This window comes from Sycon ciliatum, chromosome 10, assembly GCF_964019385.1.
Source record: "Sycon ciliatum chromosome 10, ocSycCili1.1, whole genome shotgun sequence".
NCBI classification, from domain to species: Eukaryota; Metazoa; Porifera; class Calcarea; order Leucosolenida; family Sycettidae; genus Sycon; species Sycon ciliatum.
Window position 1 is genome coordinate 13,887,859 of NC_088652.1, and position 23,311 is coordinate 13,911,169.

General features: G+C 49.5%; 2 protein-coding genes across 4 annotated transcripts; both read left to right on the forward strand.

Moving 5' to 3' along the window:
* Nucleotides 1-127: 127 nt before the first annotated feature.
* LOC135826099 (cilia- and flagella-associated protein 300-like) lies at nt 128-13,657 on the forward strand. 3 transcript variants are annotated; one of them, XM_065338736.1, is made up of 10 exons: nt 128-848; nt 2,097-2,178; nt 3,522-3,560; nt 4,329-4,365; nt 5,104-5,211; nt 5,877-5,965; nt 6,351-6,461; nt 7,695-7,756; nt 8,966-9,038; nt 12,947-13,657. In XM_065338736.1, the coding sequence occupies exons 1-10, from the start codon at nt 736-738 to the stop codon at nt 13,130-13,132; spliced, it is 900 nt and encodes a 299-aa protein (XP_065194808.1). In that variant the 5' UTR covers nt 128-735; the 3' UTR covers nt 13,133-13,657. The 3 variants fall into 3 exon arrangements, with proteins under 3 accessions (XP_065194808.1, XP_065194806.1, XP_065194807.1); XM_065338734.1 differs by having other exon boundaries at nt 130-848; nt 8,966-9,044; XM_065338735.1 differs by having other exon boundaries at nt 132-848; nt 5,104-5,205; nt 8,966-9,044.
* A 5,762-nt stretch (nt 13,658-19,419) lies between these two features.
* Nucleotides 19,420-22,227, forward strand: LOC135826487 (uncharacterized). The gene is made up of 3 exons (XM_065339097.1): nt 19,420-19,779; nt 19,907-20,073; nt 20,866-22,227. The coding sequence occupies exons 1-3, from the start codon at nt 19,600-19,602 to the stop codon at nt 21,788-21,790; spliced, it is 1,272 nt and encodes a 423-aa protein (XP_065195169.1). The 5' UTR covers nt 19,420-19,599; the 3' UTR covers nt 21,791-22,227.
* The last annotated feature ends 1,084 nt before the right edge of the window (nt 22,228-23,311 follow it).

The following is a 23,311-nucleotide window of genomic DNA, read 5'->3' on the forward strand; positions in this document are numbered from 1 at the left end:
TCAACTAAAATCATGCTATTCATTCTACAGAATTGTGCAAATCCAACTGGGTTTTCAGGCCAGGTTTCAAGAGTCCCTTGCATAGCTAGCTTTGCTAGCAGCCTTGCCTCCCCTTTCGTTGCCGTTGGAGTGGGTTGTGTCGCTTGGCAGCGGTTGCGAACAGCTCGGGCCATGCCACGAGTAGATCACTGAAGGCAAACACCGTGGCATGGATGATGGCATTGATGATGGACGCGAAGTCGGAAAGAATGAATCTTGCAAAACAGAAATCGTCCAGCAGGGGCAGCACTGGTCTCTTTGCTTTGCGGCAAGCAGGGAGCAACGTTGACTTGCGGCGTTCCCGCATCACGACGTCGACTGCTCTTATTCTGAGACAGCGTCAGCCCAGGAGGCTACACTCGGCTACAGCCAGACAAGGACGGTGATATCATTACAAGTCCCTGTTTCTTCTTTGGCCCTTCTGGACCAGCAGCTCTCCCATGTTGAACGCAGCCGCTAGAGGAGACTAAATACAAGCCCTGTTGGACTGTTTCCGATATCGTTGGCGGAAAGGTAACCGGTTTGCGTAGATCTACGCTGGAGACATTTTTTGAGCAGCCTTGTTTCGTGATCACCACTTGCATCGACCTCGATTCACTAGAGTCTGCAGCACCAACCAAGTGGTTAGTTCGGTAGAGCTGGGTGTTGCTAGTCTACTAGCATTCAGCCTAAGGCAGCGGCTTGCTAGAGGAGTCGATGATGGAAGACGGCGGCGGTGTTGGTGACGTCCACTATCGCTTCACGCCTGTGGCTGGCGGCGAGAAGCTGGAGTTTCTCGACAAGGACACGCTGCAAAACCTCGAACAATGGTAAGTCAGGACCATGTACATGTACAGTAGATCTACGATCAGTAGCGGACAGCAACTGAACAGTTTTCTGGTTGAAATGGCGCTTGTGGCTATCGCTGATCCGGGAATGCTTGTCCCAGAGCGGAACGCAAAAAGCCTGTCGACCCTTCGGAAGCAGTACCAGAATCCCTCTGATAGACATTCCGCACAAATCAGGTTTATGAATGCGCTGAAAGACAGCTTCTAAGACTTTTGTAAGCCGGTGATCGCTGGGTCCGGATCAAGATCCAGATCCCAGATCCATTGGATCCCTCCGACTTGAATTAATCGATCATATTTGGAACACCATGCTACCATGACCATGCTAAGGTAGAAAACCACGTTCGGAAAGTTACTCCAGGTCCGTACTCGTTGTACTCATCTGCATGGTGCAACGCTTGTCCACGTGTTTGTTTGTTCGGTTTAGTTTTATTTTACTTCACCAGAAGCACAGGCAAAATCTGCCTTCTCACTGGGCGTATTGCCACAGTTCTCGCAAAATGATGAAGGTAGTGATAAAAGAAAAGGAGGAAGAGGAAAATACGATCATGAACAAGGCACAAAGAGAAGACGGAAACAAATCAATGAGGGAGTACTACAAGTAACGAATTGGAATTTGATGAATTTTTCATGAAAATAATGCAACGGATGCAAAGGTTCCAGGGTTGAGGGAATGTTGACAGTTATGCGTCTTTGAGATCTTAGGAGAGGGTAAGAGAGTTTAAGATATTGTTTGTAATTGCTTTCTTATAAATGCAGAAGGAATTGTGATGGAGCGGACATGTGTATGTGTACAAAATGCGTATAACAATGATTGTTACCCGCCAAACCCATACAAACGTCATGCTTGGCAAAAATGAATCCGTTGGATCCAGTGAACCCTAGCCCTGCTCCCGGACATGGTTGCTCGGATCCGTATCCGAGGGATCTGGATTAGGATTTGACCAATGGATCACTACAGATCCACTGGATCCTATGCATTTGGATCTGGATCCGACCAAACGATCACGGTCTAAGACTGCTTATACACAGAGGACTTTCCTACGATCACGCTCACACTCACACTCACTCTCTCCCTCAACTAGCATTTTGTATCTCGTCCTCATTGTTGCAAAGCGTATTCTGATTCCTCCATATCTGTTTTGTGCCGTGCGAGTCATGGTTAGGAGTTGCTTAAAAGACTTGTTTTCTCAGTGGACACTTTCTGGTTTTTCTTGCTGCTTACACCAGGGGTATGCTTGGGGGACTGCGACGCCATCGCTTTGCCTACACGGGCAAATTTGAGACCTACAAGGCGCAGGACTATTTTACGGTGAGCTGGCAACACGGAATCATTAGCACACAAACACATACACACGGGTGTGTGCACAGACACACACAGCGTTGTTTCAAGTTGCTTTATTGTGTAGTAAGGGACCATCTAGCATTATCGATAATTTTCACAAAATGAAAAGTTTAGTTATGACCCCCCCCCCCCCCGAACGAAAAATATAATTATTGACTCGACAGCTAGAAAGGATCGATGATTCAACTATCAATATTTTTCATACCGAAACTCTCGTGGACCCACCCGCCCATGAGCTAACTGTTACTTGTGATGACACTTTTCAGTTTTGTGGAAAAGATTGATGGAGTGTTGAAGGTGTTAAAATTAATAGTAGTGGTGTGTACAGGTAGACGGGTACCTGTGAGGACCTCGGGTAGACGGGTACAGAATAGTACCCGAAAAGCCGAAAACCCAAAGTCGCAGATGACATCACGTACAGCGCACGTGTACAAATTCATTGTAATACTGCGCATGGCTGCCCAGTGTGTATGGCAAGAGGTGCATTGTGGGTGTTACCATGGAAACATTACTCGATAGGGTACCCGTGCTACCCGCGGAAAACTACCTGAATCCGATACCCGAAGAAAATGCTACCCGACTCATCCCCATTAAATAGTGTAGTAAGGGAGTATTCAGACTTTTCCCATTTTCCGATTCCCTCAACCTGATGGACAAGTGGTTCCCCAGATACTAAGGCGCGTTCGAATTGTCTTCATCAACTATTCAAACAAATTTTATAAAGAGATTAGTTGAAGTGTCCATTAGAACGGTTTCTATCATTCTAGAGTTTTCCAGTGGAATTGTCATGGCGACGATGACATCCGATCAGATCGACCATCTCCACGTACTACGTGACATAGCTATTCCAAACTCTTCGAAACTAATCCACCTTCCCATCGGATGAGTTCGAGGAGTTTCGAGGAGCTTCGTTTTTCTGAAGAGGCCAATAAGGCCACCTCTTCAGAAAAACGAAGCTCCTCGAAAAGTCAAAGAGTGACAATTCGAACGCGCCCTAAGTACACTTTCTGGTTCCTGACGGGGGGGGGGGGGGCGACAACTTATCAGAGCTCCACTGAACATGCAATGCGGCACGGTGGCATTCTTTGCAGTCCTGGCGTCATTAGTTTATACGTGCAGTCGTCCCTCTTTAATCCAGCACTTTGTAAACCAGCACCCTCTATAAAACCAAAGCAGCATTTTCAGTAACCAAAATGTCCTTTTCATGCACTGTGCGGCTGTATAGCCTAATGCCAGTCGTGATTTGTTCTTTGCGGTCTACTCCCTGATGTGCAACCTTGTGATGCATGCATGTGTGCCTATCTGTGCAGGAGATGGTGAACAGCCGTGATGTCCAGTACGCACTGCAGGTAAGCACAGCATTCTACGGATATGGGCGAGGGAACTGCGGATAATGCGTTGAAGGAGTACTAGTATGTGCAAGCACACTTACATCATAGCTTAGAGTGTATGCACGCTCAGACCCCACTTGATTACCTACACAAAAAGTATTCAGGAAGGCAATGATTCTGTGAATGAAGATCGCGACTCGATGATAGGTGAGGTCTGACTGTAAATTGGAGCGGGGTCCTAGCCAAGGGGGAAGGGGTAGCGCTTCCTACTCTGATCCCCCCCCCCCCTGTCTCGCCCCTCCCCCTGATACCGTACCATCCTACTCATTTTCGATTTTTGTATTTTTCCAGGTTGCACAATGAGTTTTGTTGTCAAAAATCGATCGTTACGGGTGCACCTGCACGTTGCTTTTTTGTGACAAGGCGAAAAGTGGAACATGAAGAATTGGTGAGCTTTTGTCTCCTCTACCCCCTTCCCCGTCCCCAACAATATTTCCTGGGTAGAACCCTGCATAGTTTATTACTGTATAAGTAGAAAGTTTCGTTTGGAATAAACTTTCGCTATAGTCCTTAGGCAGCACGAAATTTTAAAAGTTTGTACCGAGCTAAAGTTTTTTTCTCAACGTTCAGGGTGACAGACCTCGACCGAAAACGAAATTTAGTACGTAACAAACCTGCTGGTGGAGTGATCTAACGAAAGATTTTGTAAACGAAATTTGTACTTATACAGTCAGTAGATCGATACTGATTTTTTGTTTTCTATGTTATGCTCGGCTATTCATCCAGGTGATGTCGGGTGCATCGTCCGGATTCTGTCGGCTTTGTAAGTCCAGTCCTATGCCACGCCGCATGCTACCTGCACGCCGTTGGGGCTGACGTTGTATGTCTGCGTAGACCGATCGAATTGTATATGGGTGATGCCCATCTTTCTGGGACTACAAGTGCTAGATGTTTTTAGAATGCCGACAACATATGGTGACTGCACTGCGGTGAACCATTTGGTTGGTGACCAGGCTTTGGAAACGAAATTCTTCACGACCCACCCACCCATAAACGAAGCATATTTGTTCCAAGTAAAGATCGATAATTATGGACGGCCCCTGACGTTGCGAATAGGATACACATGTCTCATTATCTACCACGTGACACTGAGGTGTTGTTTTCTTCTGCTTCTTCAGCAGATGCAGTGAATGGGATTTTGGATGCAGTGAATGGGATTTTGGATGCAGTGAATGGGATTTTGGATGCAGTGAATGGGATTTCGGTCTTTGACCACTTTGTGGTGGGTCTGATCTACTCACCTCCCACCGCTTAGGAGCTGCATCTGCGCCTTGATCCAAGAGGGTGGTGGCGTTCCTGCGGATGCGGAAAACTGGGCCTTTGGCCGAGTCTCACGCGAACCGTGAATTTTTTTTCTTCTTCAGCAGAATCTGCAATATTGACAATACTCGTTATCGTGAAAAAGGAGAAGGACAAAATGTTACGAGTTTAATGACTAACTGTCCACCAACATAAACCAACAACCTTACTTGTTATCCTCTATTCTTTCTTTCCACTGTAGCATCCCTGGGCTGCCAGGATGCCATGCATGTTGCAGTCAAAGAGCTCTCGGCCACAGTGACGGATTTGACCTTCTTCGACAGGATAGCGGATACCGATACAGGTCAGTGTACGTAGATGTGTTGGAGGTAGTGTGTCAGGTCGTTGAATGTCTCAGTACCACTGTCAGTTGTGTGCCTTGTCGCACTATCTGTCGGTGTAAAAAGTTGCAAAGATTCCGTCGTGGGTCTCTGTGGTTTCAACAGTTCTAGATCCAATTATTTTTGTTGTACTTGTGCGTGCACTTTGCGTGCATACAAGGTGTGTGTGTGCGAGGTGCATGCATGCCAATTTGCTTCGGCATAGCTCTGGAGGTGTACTAGTATCTGCGGTTTTTTTTAAATCCTTGACCGTGCACGGAATGTGTGTATGGTAGGAGAGGCTAATCCTGTATGTGTAGGATGTTGCTATTGTGTGAAAAAGCGGTCTTCGTCTTCACTTTGTCATTTCCAGTTGTGTTTCCGTCGTCTACTCGTAATTACGTGTATAATTTTTCCCAATGTAGCCTCTCTTTAATTGTCTGAGTGTGGAGATGAGACGGGGCTTGGAGCAGTACTTGTATAAAAAATAATTTAAGTTACCACAAATGTACTCTCATCCTCTTTTGAGGCTCTCAATGTATTTGAGAGCTCTGTACAAAACGTATTCTCAGTCAATGTGTGTGTGTGTGTGTTTGCAAAGTGGCTTGCAAATTCTTCCATGTTCATTTATAACTCTGTTTCATCTTCCATCAAGGTCTGATCTCGCCGTCTGGTACGTTCAAGCAGCCAAACATATTCGATCGCATGCCAGATGACCCCGATAGCTTTGATCTGGTTAGAATGGTGAGTTTTGGATGACTTTTGATTTGCAGGGCGCTGGGAAGCCAGCTAAGAGTTTTGATCAATCGATGAACGAGAGAGAGAAAGATAAATGGAAGGAGATATGGAGAGAGAGAGAGAGAGAGAGAGAGAGAGAGAGAGAGAGAGAGAGAGAGAGAGGGAGGGAGAGAGAGAGAGAGAGTAAAAGAGAGGGAGAGAGAGTAAAAGAGAGAGAGAGAGAGAGAGAGAGTAAAAGAGATTGAGAGAGAAGATCTGTAGTGTTTCTACCACTGGGAACAATAGGTAACAATGTATGTCTAGTCCTCGTATTAGTTGAACAACGGTTTTTTATTAGGGTATATCAAGGTATGACGACACCCCGATGATGGCACTTCTCCTCTTTGTACAGATGCTGGCATGCGATCACTCACCTCACAAGGATCTTTACTCTATGCCAGAACGCCAGGAGCTCATCTTCAGAATCTTCTACCACTTAGTGCTGGGTGGTGCCATCTGTCAGGTACGAGCTAGAAGGTTTGACTATGCTGCACTATGAGCGGGCTTTGAGCAGTGCAATAATGTAACTATAGCACTGTGAGCAGCTCTTGAGCAGAGAAAGATTGTACCATGTTTTCATCTCTGAGCTGTCCAGCAGACATGTACTTAGCATGCAGGATGGGCGGAAGCAGTTTTTGATTGGCCCGCCGTGCCCGGTGACAGTCTTCCATACTTTGTGTATGATGTGACCAGTACACATGCCCTCCTCAGCAGTAAACACTGGCATGCCCGTTTGGCAGCCAAACAGTAAGTCCGGTCATAGCCTGACCAACCGGACCGCTTGCGCTGCCACTGCTTAGTATTGGTTATTTCACACCATTGTTGTAGCATAGCTGTTGCCATACCAACACCATCATGACATTGTTATGTATTCATGCAGTTGCATGTGGTAACTAGGCCACCCAGAATTAATTCCTTGTTTCGGGTCACCCGACCGACTGTCTTTTTTCACCCGACCGCAAAGCGTTTTTTTTTTATAGTGCTTGCAAATGTACATAACTAGACTATGTACACACGTGACCCTATTAATAGCAGTCCAGATATCGACCTCAGAAGCAGCCAAATGACAGGATGCAGCGCTTGGTGACATTGTCTTCTACATGTATCTCCGATCCGCAATCGATCTTGAAACAGCATCAGCTCCGCCACCTTGTCGCTCATTGACAGAAGTTTTCAAGGTGAGAGCTGCTCATCAGACTCGTTTGCTAGCGAGGCCAAGATCCTGTCCTGGAGGTGACCTGGATCTGATGGGACAATGATTGCTCTGGATCGTCTACAGTCAGATTTGATCTACTGGCTTGATGGACAAAAGCTATTCGATATGCACAATTGTACATGTATGCAGATGGCCGAAACCAAAATAAAAAATAAAAAAAAATAAAAAAACCCGACCGACCGACCCTGGTACAGATGAGTGAAGTGACCCGAAACAACGAATGAATTCTAGGTGGCCCTATATATTTTTAGCATGCGCCGAGCACTATGCACTGGCGTCTTCATTTTAGCTGAGGCGACCAGGCTTTGCTTGGCAGCTCGTTTGCTAAACCTAGAGTGAACCTGGATTGTTGAAATTACGATAAAATAATGGGTATTGCAGCTTGGCATTATAGTCATACAGATTGGTATCCAGAAGGCAATGTAGATTTTGACACGTCCACAGTGTTTTGTCTGACTGCTCTATTACCTGATGCTGCAGTACGACGAATCACTGCAACGCTACATGTCGACCACGGCCGCCATATATGGCAAGCTTGTAACGTAAGCGAACGCCGGTTTGTAGGAGTTGTCAGCCAGTATACAGTGCTGGTAGCCACGCTCCAGAGTCGAAACGCTTATCATCAACATGTAGACTGAGTGGAGTGTGGCGGTCGGTTTAGACTGCCAAGGTTGATTGTGAGCCTACACTAAAACCAAGAGTCCATAAACAAGAGTGTGCAACGCGCGATAGGGTCTTGTCACGACTCGTTTTCAACATTACGCCATTTTCATGTACATTTTCATGTAGCGAATGTCGCGGCCTGCACGCGCAGCTACATGAAAATGACGTAATGTTGAAAACGAGTCGTGACAGACATTTATGTGGCGTTGCACACTCTTGTTTATGGACTCTTGCTAAAACCTGTAACTTAAGACCACGGTGACTAGCGACCAGCCTGGTACTACCGACCACTTTTCCAGGCACGGACGGTCTCACATTCATGTATGGCTGTGCGGTGCAAACCTCTAACTGAGGACCACCTGCCAGGAAAGACCGCTTTCTCTGGCCACAAGGGGTGGTCGTTAGTCACAGGTTTTTACTGTAATTGTATATGTGACAGTATAGTATGTGGGCACCGGTCTGCACTTCTGCCGGGTGCCGAAGAACGTAGTGCCGAGGAGCAGACAGGCTAGAATTTCACCAAGCACAGCATAGCGATATACTGTAAAACATGGAATTTTAGGTGCATTAAAATTTCAGTGCCAGCCGGGGACCTGCCATGTTTCAGGTGTAATGTAGAATTAAGTGACCAGCGTTCCCTTCACGTACAGTGCATACCCTGGTGCCTTTTAGGTGTAATTTAAATTTAGGTACCTGGTTTCTCTACCGAAATCACCCAAATTAAAGTTACACCGAAAATGACATGTTTTACAGTAAGCAATATGACTCTACAGCGCATAGACTGCTGTACATGAAAATAGGAACAGTCTAGGTTACGCGGCTGACCCCCAGTTCTTCAGCACCCGGCAGTACGGTATTTGCAGTGATCTTGCCTGCGCAAAGTGTTGTCAAAGAAGACCACGGCTGGGATTCTTCCAAAATGTTATAAATTATGGACGTGGCATTGTAGGTTCAAACAGTGAGGAAGATCTAACTCTGTGTGTGTTTGTGTGTGTGCACATGTGTGCGTGTGTGTGTGTGTATGTGCGTGCATGTGTGCGTGCGTGTTTGTCCATGAATGTCTGCCGCGCGGCGTGTCTGTGCTCCAGGCCATACAAAAATCCTGACAGTCAAGACCAGCGTATTCTGCTGCGAGCACACGCTTTTGAGCTGTGTGTCAAGGCAAGTGTAAGTAGACAGGAATGGGTCTAGTGGAGAATGATTGAAGATTCACCTGGTTCACTTTGTTTACAGGGTTCTCGCGAAAGCAACATAGCAAAGGGCTACGCCCTCCTTCACTTGTTGATCCTCCCCCCCCCCCCCTTCAGAGTGCGAGCGCCACCTTAAACAAATTTAAAATCTGCATGATGAGTGCAGATCACGTAGTGGCACTCCTATAGATCATCACTTACCTCTGAAAATCGCACTCATGGCAGGTTCCAATGGCCAGTGAATAGATACAGTGAAACCTGTCTAACACGACCGCTCAGGGGACCTTCGAAATGTGGTCTCTGTTACCATGTGGTCTCCTTATCCAGGGTCATTTGACTGGAAATAGCATCCCTTGATCCTGGTTTCAGTGGTCTTCTAGGACAGGTGGTCGCCTTGACAGGTTTACTGTACACGGAGTGGAAGTTGGCCGGGCCAGTTACCACCGCTTCCTTCTGGTATCGGTGGAACGGGGGATGGTGGAGGAGAAGGGGATGTTGGGATACTGTTAGTTGACAAATTTTAGGTACATCATAACCTCTATACTGTAGCATGGGATGTAGGTTAGGGTGGGGAGGGGGAGGGGGGGGGGGGTAGGTTGGGGTGGGGAGGGGGGGGGGGTATGTGTAGGTACATCATGACCTCCATTGCATCACTACAGCATGGGAGTGTACGTAGTGACTACACCCAATTTCCAAAACTTGCTCCGATCGCTTCGATTTTGGTCTCATTCGATTCTCCCAGGCGTAGTACATAGGAAATCTGTAAGTATTATTCGGATCGGCCCAGCCATTCTTGAGTTATAGTGAGTTGAAGTGCGCCAAGTTGGACTTTTGCTGGAAACAGAAATGAATGGGAGCGATGGGAGAATCGAGAACGACCGCACACTAGCGGCACAGTCCGTGCATGCAGTACAGTGTAAAGTGCACACGCCTCGTCACTCGAACTGCGCGTAGAAAATTGCATACTTAGGTATGCTGGCGCAGAACAAATTCGCTCGTAGAGGAAGACGAAAGCGTCTCACCGCCTTGTAATTTCACATGGCCACTAGTTTTTCGACGCTGAAGACGATGGAATAGTCCGCGACGCTGCGACCCGACCAGAACAACCCGAAATTCATACCCTGAAAAAGCGCTGAGCGCAGAGCTCCTAAATTTTGTCGTGTGGAAACGGGACTTCGGGTCTCAAGGGCACGAACATCTCCTCTCTCAGATAAAGCAATTCACTCGATGCGATATTCTACAATTTGACCTGGCCACGCCGAAATGCACTGCCATGTCGGATTCTCCCATCGGAAGTATAGAAACGTGTTTCCAAAAAATCAGCGTCTGGGTGCGAGGGAGTAAAGTCACTAATGTAGGTTGGGGTGGGGGGAGGCACACTATGGGTATAGCGGGGAAATGGATGGTGTTGGGATATGCATTTGGGAGGTTAAAAAATAATGGTTACGGGATGGGTGGAGGTGGGGAGGTATATTGGGTAGGAAAGGAGAAGGGAGGGGTGTTGCGAGAATGCCTGCTTGCTTGCTGGCTTTGTCAGCACAGCAAGGATGATTCTCTACAGTGGTGTGCATGGGTACGTGGCGTCATAGATGAACCGCTTTGCCACAGGTCAGGGCAACCCTGCCCGTGAGCGCATTATATAATCGTTTGGAGCTTCATGAAGAAGTCGGTTGTTTAAAGAAAGTCCCTGCTCCGAACTCGCGCTTCCTGCCGAATGACATGACACTTGATTGACTTACAACTGCAACGAGCACACGAGAAGCCTGTCGAGCTTTGCACTCGGCAAACCTGCAAGAAAGCACCTCTCCCTCCCTGCTCAACACACAGTGTTTCGGACAGTTGTTCGTTCCAGGATTCACTGTGTTGTTTAAGAGCTTGGAGCCGGACACGCAGAGGCGAACATAACCTGGCGCAGTGAACACGATGGCATGCTCCTCTCCTGGGAAGCCTGTCGACAGTTGCGGATAATTCCAGTTGACTACCCGAACCCCATCAACATGTTGCTATACTCGCTTTGCCGGCTAGAAAGTGTCCATAACTATCCTCTGCAATGTGGTTTGGTTCTGGCGCCTGGGCTTAGCTAGCATATGATACTTCCAGTCTTTGAGCAGTGTGGGTTGCTAAACTCGATGCAACTAAGCACTTGAAGAGGCAATGCCACCACACACTATACTGGCTTTGTCAGCTAGAAAGTGTCCATACCTATCCTCTGCAATGTGGTCTGGCGTCTGGGCCAAGCACATGATACTTTCAGTCTTTGAGCTGTGTGGGTTGCTAAACCCGATGCAACTAAGTACTTGAAGAGGCAATGCCACCACACACTATACTGGCTTTGCCAGCTAGAAAGTGTCCATACCTATCCTCTGCAATGTGGTCTGGCATCTGGGCCGGCCACACGATTCTTCTGGTCTTCAAGCTGTGTGGATTGCTCGGTCCGAGGCAACTACTTGAAGGCGAAATGCCAACAGGCTGCTGTACTGGCTTTGCCAGCTATGTCCCGCGTGATTGTATCGGGGTTTGGTATATGGGCCAGCCTCACAATTCTTCCTGTCTTCAAGCCTTCAAGCTGTGTGGATTGCTCAGATCGAAGCACTTGCTTGAAGGGGCAATGCCAACATTATGCTATACTGGCTTTTCCAGCTAGAATATCCCTCGTGTTGTTATTGTGGGGTATCTGCGCCAGCCACACCGTCAGATTCATCCTGCCCTGGAGCACTGCGGACTCCGCAATTGCTTGGACGAGTGCTAGCGCCACCATACTCTAGAAGCATCAACCGGCGAAGTGCGAGTAGCACAGGATATATTGAAGGAAGCACTCAAAACTTGGGCATTGCTCACTCATCGTTTGTACTATAGCCTGGGCTTCATAAACGACTCACATGTAATTAACGTGGCAGTTTATCTTCAATCCTTGCAGCAGATACTTCATCCGGTGCGGCGTATACCGTATTTCTGGGGTCACCGAAAAAGAGATGATGCGGATTATACCGTATTTCTGGGGTCACCGAAAAAGAGATGATGTGGCTTATACCGTATTTCTGGGGTCACCCAAAAACGGATGATGCGGCGTATACAACGATTGTCCAAGGTGAACAATAGGGTACAAGTACGTACTGTATTTCCCCGAATATAAGTCGCACCTTTTTACAATAAAATTCGAGGGTAAAAAAGGGGGGGGGGGGAGGGGCTCGACTTACAATCGAGCGTGACTTACGACTGAAGCCAATAATTATATCAAATCAATATTGCTAAAACCTGAAAATGGGGGTGCGACTTATAATCGGGTAAGTACGGTACATGTCTGTATCAATTTTGTGACAAAATATCTGGATGCGGTTTATCCTAGTACTCCAGTGTGGATTACAGGCTCCGGAAAGTATGGCAGGTACTAAAGGCATAGGTGAAGGAGAGTATCCTGGCTAAATCTATAGCTACACAGTGGCGTCGGAAGGTAATTTAGTGTGCTTCTGTCAGCCATCTGAAGAACAGTTTACTCGTGGTGGGGGAGGGGTGGCGAAGCCGAAAAATTTGGGAAATTAGAGCCCAAATCAGTGCATTTTATTGATTCGCAGGGTACTTGGGTCAAATAGTGGTACGGTCAATGCAGTAGTGACCGTACCGTGTGCGACGCCCCTGCTACAAGGGCGACTAATTGCACTGTAAGCATTTCCTAAATGTCGACATGTACGAGTACATGTATGTGTAAAATGCTAGTATACGATAATCGCAAGGCACACAACGAAAGAGAAAGAGGGGATTTGTTCTGAAGTTTTCTTGTTACATTCATCGGTGAATATACGCTACAATGGAATGGGGACTACTTGAAACGATGTTTGTTCTATTTTACTGGTGTTTTCCTTGTAATGGAATGGCTAACAGGCTGATGATGGACAGTGCATACTGCCTGGGACAGCGCCAGCTGCAGATTCGTTGACACTGGACTTGTCCGACGGTGGTGGCACGGTTTCATCGCCCAGCTTTGCGTATGCGATCGTCGAGCCGCTCCGCAAGCAGGTCACGGTTTTCAGTTTCGACCGACGGGCCGGCTCCTGGAATGACGAATAGGTGGCTGCTACGGCGCGCTGTCGTGTCATGATAGGCCTGCTATCCGCTCTCACGCACACGCTGCGGATACGCAGTGTCACCGCTCTCGCACACACACACACACTACGGATTTGCAGGGACACTCTGAATGGCACACATGCATCATTCTCCTGCCATTCGGTTCCACAGGGCAGGTCCCATCACAACAGTACACACGGTGACACCAGCTCTGTATGCAACGTCAACTGTGAGGTCATACTAACATATCTACCAGAGCTACTTGTACCTGCCGAATATGGGCCTGCCAATAAGTGGACGGCCATATTTGATGCATGCCTCCCGCCACTGATTGGATGCGCGTGCATGTGTGTGTGTGTGTGTGTGTGTGTGTGTGTGTGTGTGTGTTTACTGAGCAGCTGAGTCATAACATTTTCATGTAGCATTATGCCTAGTAGAATCATGTGATTGTGAACTGTTCATATGCTCAATGTGCTCAGTGCTCTGTAGCTCATATCGTGGCGGGGAATACCCAAACTCCAAAATCAACCCACACTGTGCTCCCGTCTGCAGCTTAGGGTGGTGAGGGTGGTGGTCGTGGTCTGTGTGTGTGTGTGTGTGTGTGGGGGGGGGGGGGGGGAGGGGTACAGACTGATAGACATCTGCTTGTTCTGAGGTACAGTAAAAACCTGTGACTAACGACCACCCCTTGGGGCCAGAGAAAGCGGTCTTTAGTGGCAGGTGGTCCTTAGTTCGAGGTTTGCACCGCACAACTAAAATTAATATGAATGTCAGACCGTCCATGCCCGGCGAAGTGGTCTGTAGTACCAGGCTGGTCGCTAGCCACGGTGGTCTGAAGTACCAGGCTGGTCGCTAGCCACGGTGGTCTGTTTTTTTTTGTTTTTTTTTACGAGAAACCTCGAGAACAGAATACTGCATGATAGAGGTGGTTGCAGACGCAACTGTGGTGGTGAAACTGGAGCATCGCGTCTGTAGTACCAGGCTGGTCGCTAGCCACGGTGGTCTGTAGTACCAGGCTGGTCGCTAGCCACGGTGGTCTGTAGTACCAGGCTGGTCGCTAGCCACGGTGGTCTGTAGTACCAGGCTGGTCGCTAGCCACGGTGGTCTGTAGTACCAGGCTGGTCGCTAGCCACGGTGGTCTGTAGTACCAGGCTGGTCGCTAGCCACGGTGGTCTGTAGTACCAGGCTGGTCGCTAGCCACGGTGGTCTGTAGTACCAGGCTGGTCGCTAGCCACGGTGGTCTGTAGTACCAGGCTGGTCGCTAGCCACGGTGGTCTGTAGTACCAGGCTGGTCGCTAGCCACGGTGGTCTGTAGTACCAGGCTGGTCGCTAGCCACGGTGGTCTGTAGTACCAGGCTGGTCGCTAGCCACGGTGGTCTGTAGTACCAGGCTGGTCGCTAGCCACGGTGGTCTTTAGTTACAGTTCTTACTGTACTCCGTCACCAATGATGAACCATGCATGGGCTAAGTACTGCTTCTGTGTCGCAAGGGAGCAATGGAGAGGGAGGAGGGGTATGTGCCCCCCACACACACACAGACCAACACGCACTCCATCACACGCTAGACCAGAAAGACACAGGCAGGAAAATAAGGAGTACCGTCGCAATAGAGAAGTGGCTGCATCACCGCCCGTGTGCCTGTGGCAATGCGTGAAGAGAATCAAGTATCATCGATGCCTCAACGTTCAAGTTGTCGTGAACAACGGCAAGCGGCAGAGACTATACGATCATGGTGATGTAGATGGCATGGCACTGGCAGGGTGCACGTCAAGTATACAAGCGTGTAAACCAGTGGTGTGCGGGTGATAAAAGCGACGAAACAATGCCGGACTTGCGAGTAGTAATTTAACAATGCCGGACTTGCGAGTAGTAATTCAACAATGCCGGACTTGCGAGTAGTAATTTAATAATGCCGGACTTGCGAGTAGTAATTTAACAATGCCGGACTTGCGAGTAGTAATTTGACAATGCCGGACCTGCGAGTAGTAATTTGACTGAATGTACGGTAAGAAAGCAGACTAGGATCAGCTATGTTCTACAGGGCATCCTTAGACCGTACACAACACATTCATTCAGGAACATGTGTGCACATCACGGACGGGTTGAGCATGGCATAGGGTCCATCAAGCCATGCAACAGCGTTGTCTCAATGGGCTAGCTTCTGCACCTAAATCTGCTGTACACACCAGCCGTGCAGCGGTGGGACACTTCGGTTGCTGTCAATCTATGAATAAGCATAATTTACGGAGTACGGATGTGACGCTCGCACTCCACGTAGCGTGAATGTGCGTTGCACTACGGCAGTAGTACATACTACACTATGATAATGCTGTAAACATCAGCACGGCTGCTTGATTTCTCTGCTAGGTCACGGTTTGAGCGCGTTCATAAACCTCCACGCCGCTCATACGAGGCGTGGTCGAGAACAATTGCAGTATTACACTGAACTCACTCACACGATCTCTCCGGGTTCTTTCGTGCCTTCGTAACAATCACATCTCTCTCTCTCTCTCTCACTTGCTTCTACCTCAGTACCTGTTTTCTTTGTTAGTGAGTAGCCTGCAGAGGTCTCAAGTAGGTGCCTCAGCCACCGGACTCTCCAAATACAGTGGGCCATTATCCCGCGGAGAGCAGATGATATTTTCCTGTGACATTTGCGACGAGATCACCACGGATACGGCGAGTGAGGATGGAGCGGTGTTGTTCAGTACATCCTCGTCGCTGTCTCGCCACGGCGGTGTGTTTTCCGCAAGGCTCGCGCCGCCCGGCGCTGCAGTTCCATTCGACGCTGTGCTGTTGCCGTTGGCCACTCTGCTGTCGCCGTTGGGAACTCTGCTGTTGCCATTCGGTGCTGTGCTGTTGCCGTTGGGGAACAGGTTCCCCGCCGAGCTGGCACCGATGACGGTCCATTCGGACGACACTGCGTTGTCGGCACTCGCCGAGCTGGCTGCCGACCTACGAGCCGCCGCACTGCCGCCACCGGAACGCAAGCTGACCAGGGAGAGGCGCGTTGACAGTGAGCCGACCATGGTGGACAGCAGGCTCATGCGTCGCTTGACGCCCGCCTTCTGCCAGATGGTTCGCTGGAACATCCAGCTGGAGTACACTGCGCCGGTGACACCCAGCAGGATGGCGAACACAAAGTCGCTGACTAGATTGTACGTTGGTATGCTCTGACTGGCGCAGCGATCCGCGCCGCACGTCGCCAGGGTGCAGACGAACACGGCAAACGAGTCGAAGTACGTGTTCGGATCGATACCGGCGATGCGTACCGCGGCCACCGCCAGAATCCAGCCAATACCGCTCAGCACCATGATCAGGATGTAGAGGAACAGCGTCTTGATAATGCGACTCAGAGACTCGTCGGCGCGGTTGGCGCCGCCGTGGATCGCGGACGCCTCGCGCCTCGTCACGCGCGACGTGTTGCGCACCGTCCAGAGTTGATACATGCCGGCGGCGAGGAACACGGCCTGCAGGCAGCTGGCCGCCGTGTACGGCATCTCCACGGCGGCAAACGAGTGCTTGGACGCCACCGTGCATATTCCATTCTGTATGATCATGTCCACGCCGTCGTCCTTGGCGAGCAGAACGCCGACGCCGATCGCCGCGAACACCAAACCGGCGAGGAGCACGCCGGCCTCGAGCAGCATCTGTGCGGTGTCGTCGCGCCGAGTCAGCGTCACCTTTTTAAAGCTGCGCGCCAGCCGCAGCCAGGAGAATGCTATGAGTACGGTGACGGTCTGCAGCAGGATGCCGCCGCCGTAATTGAACACGAACGTGTACACACACAGCGCACTGTCAGTGAAGTTGTCCCTGCGAAGTGTGCGGTCAGAGTGGCACAGCAGCGGGACAACGTCGACCGAGGCCGCCGGCAAATAGCTGACGATGAAGAGGAGAAAGCTGACGTTGAGGTAGAGGAACAGACGGTTCGGGTAGCGGAACATGTTCTTGCGGTTGACGACGGCCATGACGAGTGTGGCCAGCGTGAGCAGTAGCGATATGTACACGCTGACGCTTTGTACGGCGCGCAGAGCCAGTGCCACGTCTTCGTCGTAGCCCTCGGCCCGGCATTCCTGACCGCACGGGAACATGCAGGGATGAAACGGACGCCGCAGGTTGGTGACGAAGTCGTTCAGGTTCGCCTCCTGGGCTGCGAACTGCGGTAGCCAGTGTTCCGGATCGTCGGTGGTCTGAAACGGAGTCGGGCAGGAGTACACGGGCACACCGGCACATTGAGTTGTCGCTGCTGCCCCCGCTGCTGTTGTTGTTGGCTCGGGCCCGTCGGCGTTTGCGGCACTGGCGTTTGTCGGTTGGACGAAGCAGCTGGCTACACGCTCGGCGTTGCCCGCCCGTACGCACTGGTCGTGCCAAATACGGTAGAACAGGTATGGACCGCCGATGGCCGACTGCGGGTACGTGCGCGGGTAGAAGATGGTTTCCAGCAGTCGCGGCGTATTGCATACGGACGCGTCCTGCGCGTACAGGTGCACTGGCGCGCCGTCTTGGCACGGCGGGTACGCAATAACACACATGTCTGGTCTCTCCACTCCGGCAATGTCCGCTAGAAAATCCAGCTGTTCGTCGTAGCTCGCCACGGTCGACAGGGATGCGAGCAGTCGCGACGTGTCTCGGAGCTCACGCTCGATTCGGTCCAAATCGTACATTAGGTCGGCGGACACCACATCCTGCAATGACGTGGCGCTTGCAGATAGCTGATCCTTGACGTACACCAGGTACGTGATGTCAGGCATGCTGCCTGCTCCACTGCTACCACTACCACTACTACTAGAATCGCTGTCGTTCAGCATACTCAGCTCTGCACACGTGACCTCAGTGAAGTCCTGCAGCTCCTCCAGGGTGGCGGAGACGTTGGTCAAGGTCTCGTTCTGCACTGTGCTGTTCTGCGCCTCCGACGGCGACAGCAACGCGTAGACCATGTCCAGTGACGACGTCAGGTCCGCTACGTCACGTGCTAGAACGCATAGGTTCAAAGTACTCACCTGACTAGCCGTCACAGCGCTGAACTGGGCGCACGCGGCCGAGTTGTTCACTCCCCCGGCCGTCAGCGCCCGCCGAAGATCCTCGCCACTCGGAAACGGCGGACATTGCGATACGGATTGCGAAACTGAAGCCTGGCGCGCGGACCGGCCATGTCCGACAATTTCCACCTGGTTGGATGCCTGGATTCGTCCCTGATCGCCGATTTCACGTCTCACTCTTGCTGAAACAGCCAAAACATTGTCCTCACCTACAGATGTTTGTAGTCGCCGGCTATCATCGGAACTCAGTCGATCGGGCCATCGAAGGGTGGGTTCCACCGACACTTTAGCAATGATGACCAGTCCTAGGAATATGATTACAATAATCTCACCTCTAGTTACCGTCTCGTTTACTTCTAGGCACCCAGGCCGGCTTGACGTAAACCAACGCATAGCGATCGCGGCCCGCTGCACTGGTGCGACGGCAAGGGTAAAATAAAAATATTGTCGAACCTGGTCGATGTGTACGCCGGCAGGAGAGCAACGCATCGGCGGAGTAGTCGGTAAAAGCTGTCACCGACGACCGTCACGATATCATAGCACGAATCTGGCACAGTACTACAGGCACACCACGCACACATGTGCAGTAACGGGTACTAACGCGCACTGACAAGGTCACGCTCCGATCGCGCTGATATGACTCAGGTATTCCGTATGATACTATGAACCTTGGCCCTTGCACAACCACTAGTAGTACAGTACTAGTACAGTAGGCACTACCCGTATACGCCAGCCGGCCACAGCAGCAGTAGTCAGGCATCAGCGCAGTGGTGGCTGTCACTGCTGTACGCGGAAACACCAATGCCGATGCCCCTGAAATTTATTCTCCGCTGCTCAAGAAGACTGCACCGTACTGGTCCTGCGAGAGGAGGTAAGTAACATCAGTTACAGCTGCGAAGGTGGGAGGGTGCATCCGGGAGGGTGCATCCTGGAATCTGAAAACAAAACGGCACCAATCCACCCAAGTGCAAAGTGCCCTGCACCTAGGACTCACGTTCCACTTTGGGGTAACAAACTTGTATGCATGCAACACCCAGTGGAACAAATCTGGCAGTCAAGCTGCAAGCCGATATCGATAGCCCGTTGGTGATTATTTTTGACCGGGGAACATACTCATTGAACTGCCACTATCTACAAAATCAATGCTCGCGCCGAAAACAAGCGCAACAAAACCCTTCGGCTTTGAACGGTACAACATGCTTGGAATGTGGCCGTGGAGAAAGACCTCAGCTCAGCTGACTCTGTACTATAGGGCTTGAAAGTCCTACGTCACGGGATCACGTGCAACATGAACTGGATCCACTACCCACTCGAGCTCTTGTGACCAGCTTTGAAAATAGTGGAGGAGACATATATTTCTTTCGATTTCGACCAGAAGCCTAGGCTGCTGTCTTCCCCCTGGCCCCCAGTTCTGCGTTTTGTTTGTTTTAGAATGTCTTTAGTACCGTTATCTAGCATCGCCACTTTTTTCAGTGGAGAACCAAGGCTGATCCAGCGTGGAGAAAATGCACACTCTTCGAACCGCGTGGAATCATTTCTGTTTCACCATGAGCTTGGGCACATTACTGCCAAGATCCACGCAAGCATGAAGGACAAGAGATATGATGTGGAGGTGAGCAACCTAGCACTAAGCAACTGTTGTGCCGTTCCTAGCTGCTTACAGTCTCTTCTATCGACCTGGACACCCTCACATCGTCTTTGAATATTTCTACTATTTTTATATTCAAATTTTTGTGTAGATCGAACTTGGTTCTGAAGGTGGCGTTGTACGCGCTTCGTGCACTTGTCCCAAAGGCCAAGGACGGTGCCACCACATGGCTGCAGCCCTTGTCTACGCGAACAAGAATGTGAGCAGCACGGACAGGGAATGTTCTTGGACTGTACGGAAGGGAACTAGTGAAACAAAGTAAGGATTTTTAAGCAAATTATTGTTGATTATTAGTTTTGTGAAAGTAGAAAACTGGTGCCTCCGATGTGACTGCAACACGTACATGTATTGGTTTCATGAAATTCTTTGCCTCGATGTTTAGCTTACTGGCAATCCAGCATGTGCGACAACCAGTTGGCAGGTGTTACTGTTACTGATGTGGAGGATGCTTATCAATATTAGCAAGAGTAGATAAACAAGAGTGTGCAACTCCGGATCTCTCCTGCACAATCTGCAGATACCGCGGCCCGCGGGCAGAATTTTTTGTTGACGTCACCTTTTTTTACAGAGCATGCGGATTTTGCCGCAGGGCAGTGTAAGAGCAGGTGCTGGGCACCGACCTTGTAATGTAAAGCCTGGCCAAGTGCACGAGGCAAAACTTCCCAAAAGGCTCGCAGCGTGTCCGTCATAGAAAATATTACGTCAACAAAAAATTGCGTCGTGGGCCAACCCATCCTCGAGTTGCACACTCTTGTTTATATACTTATTGATATTAGTATATGCACGTCCGCGTTTACGTCAACAGTAAGTCCACGTATTCGCATATGCCAGAAGACAGGCAGACTCTTGATATTAGCAAGAGTATAACCCCCAAGAGCGTGCAACTCATGATACCCTTTCTATGGGGTACGCCGACGGCGAAAACTCACGTCACGTGATGCAGTGTCGCAGTTGTATGTTTCCAGCCCGTTTTTAGCGAGCAACGGAGTAATAAAAAGCACTCTGTGTGTGTGTGTGTGTGTGTGTGCACGCATTTTATCTGCTTTGTAGGACTGTGGATGACATTTTCCCGAAGTCGAAGCCGTTTTGTGCCATTTCACGCCCTGTGGATAATGAGGACAGGGCATGGTTTCACCATCAGCTTGGGACACTTGACAGGTGGAAGGGTTTTCGTTGGCTGCTAGATCCCGAGGTGAAAGAAGCGGACAATTTGCCGACGGAGACGGTTGAAGGTATTACCCTGAGTCAAGGATTCCTGGAAGCAGAACACAAAGTCACCTATGTGTGTACCAGGCTATCCGTATCTGCTGCCCAAATTGTAGCCGTGGAAAAAGCAACACGTGGCCAAAACTCGAATGCTACTTGGTCGCTTCTACGCAAGGGCAGAATAACGGCATCCAACTTCGGTCCTGTGCTGAAGACTATCTCATCTGGCCGCCAGCCATCTAAATCTTTATTTACTCGCCTTCTTGGTCAGTATGATTTGTCTGGGCAAAAGGCCATCCAGTGGGGTCTCATGCACGAAAGTACGGCTGTTGCATGCTATGAGGAGTGTGAATATGTGTCTGTGAGATCCAGCGGCTTATGGCTTGCACCATGTGGCCTCATTGGTGGTTCCCCAGATGGCGTAGTTAGTGAAACAAAGCTCATCGAGGTCAAGTGTCCGTACTCGGCAAGATCGACATCTCTTGCAGCTATGGCGAAGGAAAAGACCTTCTTCTTGTCAGTGTCTTCTTCCTCTCCTGCTAACTTTTCCCTTGATTTGTCAACTGAATCTGGATGGAATTATTTCCATCAAATCCAAGGTAACTTATGTCTGACAGGTCGTGAAGTATGCGACCTTGTCGTGTGGACTCCGTTGGAGACGGTGATCATCCCAATTCGGGCTGACCCGACCTGGTCAGGAAATTTGGCTCGGATCGAGGAATTCTACAAAACCTTTTTCTTGCCTGTCTTTCTGGATGGTGGTGTGTAGTCAATCCTAGGATTGCAATGGCCTGTGTAACTCTTCCCTTCTATATCCAGCCATGTCTTTCTTTCCACCAAAACAGCGTACAGTAGAGTACAGTGAGAACATCTGTATGTTTGTTCTAAATTGAAGTTCTGCCACTGTGTGTGTAGGTGTGGCTGGGTGCATGTGTGTGTGTGTGTTTGTGTGTGATGCGTTGTGTATGGGTGGGTGCATGTGCGTGTTCGTTTATGCATGAATATTGTAGGTGCATGATAAACAGCACCCCTCTTGCTTTAGTCACCTGTGCCATGGCTGCAATCATAACTCTACACCTTCCTCTTCCTTCAACACCACCTGAACATTCCACACAATTGCACCTACAAGCTGACAATTATATTATTACCGTAGCTATGCAAAAGACGTTACTTCAGTAACGTCTGACGCTAGCCAAGGTCATCACAGCTTTAACTTTGTGTTTGTTTGTTTGTGCCATCGGCATGCCTTGCGCGGAAGAAGCTGCACTTGCGATCCTCTGTCCTGTGGTTGCATTCTGCTGCAAAACACTGCACCATGGTCATACGAAGCCGCCCTGCCGGGTCAAGAGTATACTAGGTATCGAAAATTGCTCCCACAGTTCTTCAAGTGGCCTCTTCTCAAAATGTCGCTTCTTTCTGCTTCGAAAAGTATGGGAAACAGCATCAAATCAGCTTGACGCGAGTGGATCCAAAAAGCGAAGTGGATCCAGTTTTGTTGCCAAGCGACGATTGACGTCATCACTTTCAAGCCCTATTGACTGTTTGCTGTCAAGTACAAGTGTCGGGGCTTCAACTTAGTTAGTTCAAGTCAACAAACAGTTGAAACACACTCGACAGACGACACTACACAGTCTACACTCTACAGTATACAGTGTAGATCTACACTACTACACTGTAGACTGTAGATGATGAGCTTGATGATCGGCGAAGACTTGGTCGGTGATCTCAATTCTCATCCAAAGATTCTCCCTAGCCCTGGACCCTGCGAAAAGGCTGCATGCTGTGCGCAAAGTCAGTGGCAGAAACAATACAGCTGCGCTACATCATCATGATCATAGTACATGGTTTGTAGGTTGAGAGTAGTTGTATCTGCCAATACTTCAGACTTCTACTAGTTGTACCGGTTGATCTAAATGTCGAAATAGTATTCTTATGGACGGACTAGGGACTTGTACGTACGTATCTACGTAGCGTTTACTTGCAGGGCAGTTAAATCTCTAGTTTTATGCAATTATGGCAGTGGAGTGGCCTTTCACTGATTCGATCGACGATCACCGACATCCGGACGTTCACTTCTTGTTCGGCTGAGCTGGCCTGGCTCTTATCTCGCTTCGCTCTCATCTACATACAAGTCATAGAGTCATACGCTAAACTCGTACATGTATTGTAGATCTACAGTCATGTACCTCATAATGTAGTATCGACGCAGGGGAGGTCTGACAAGCTAGACCACAGACGTGCCAGGCAGGGCGATGTCTTCAGATTCCAACATCGCACCATCACTGGGTTT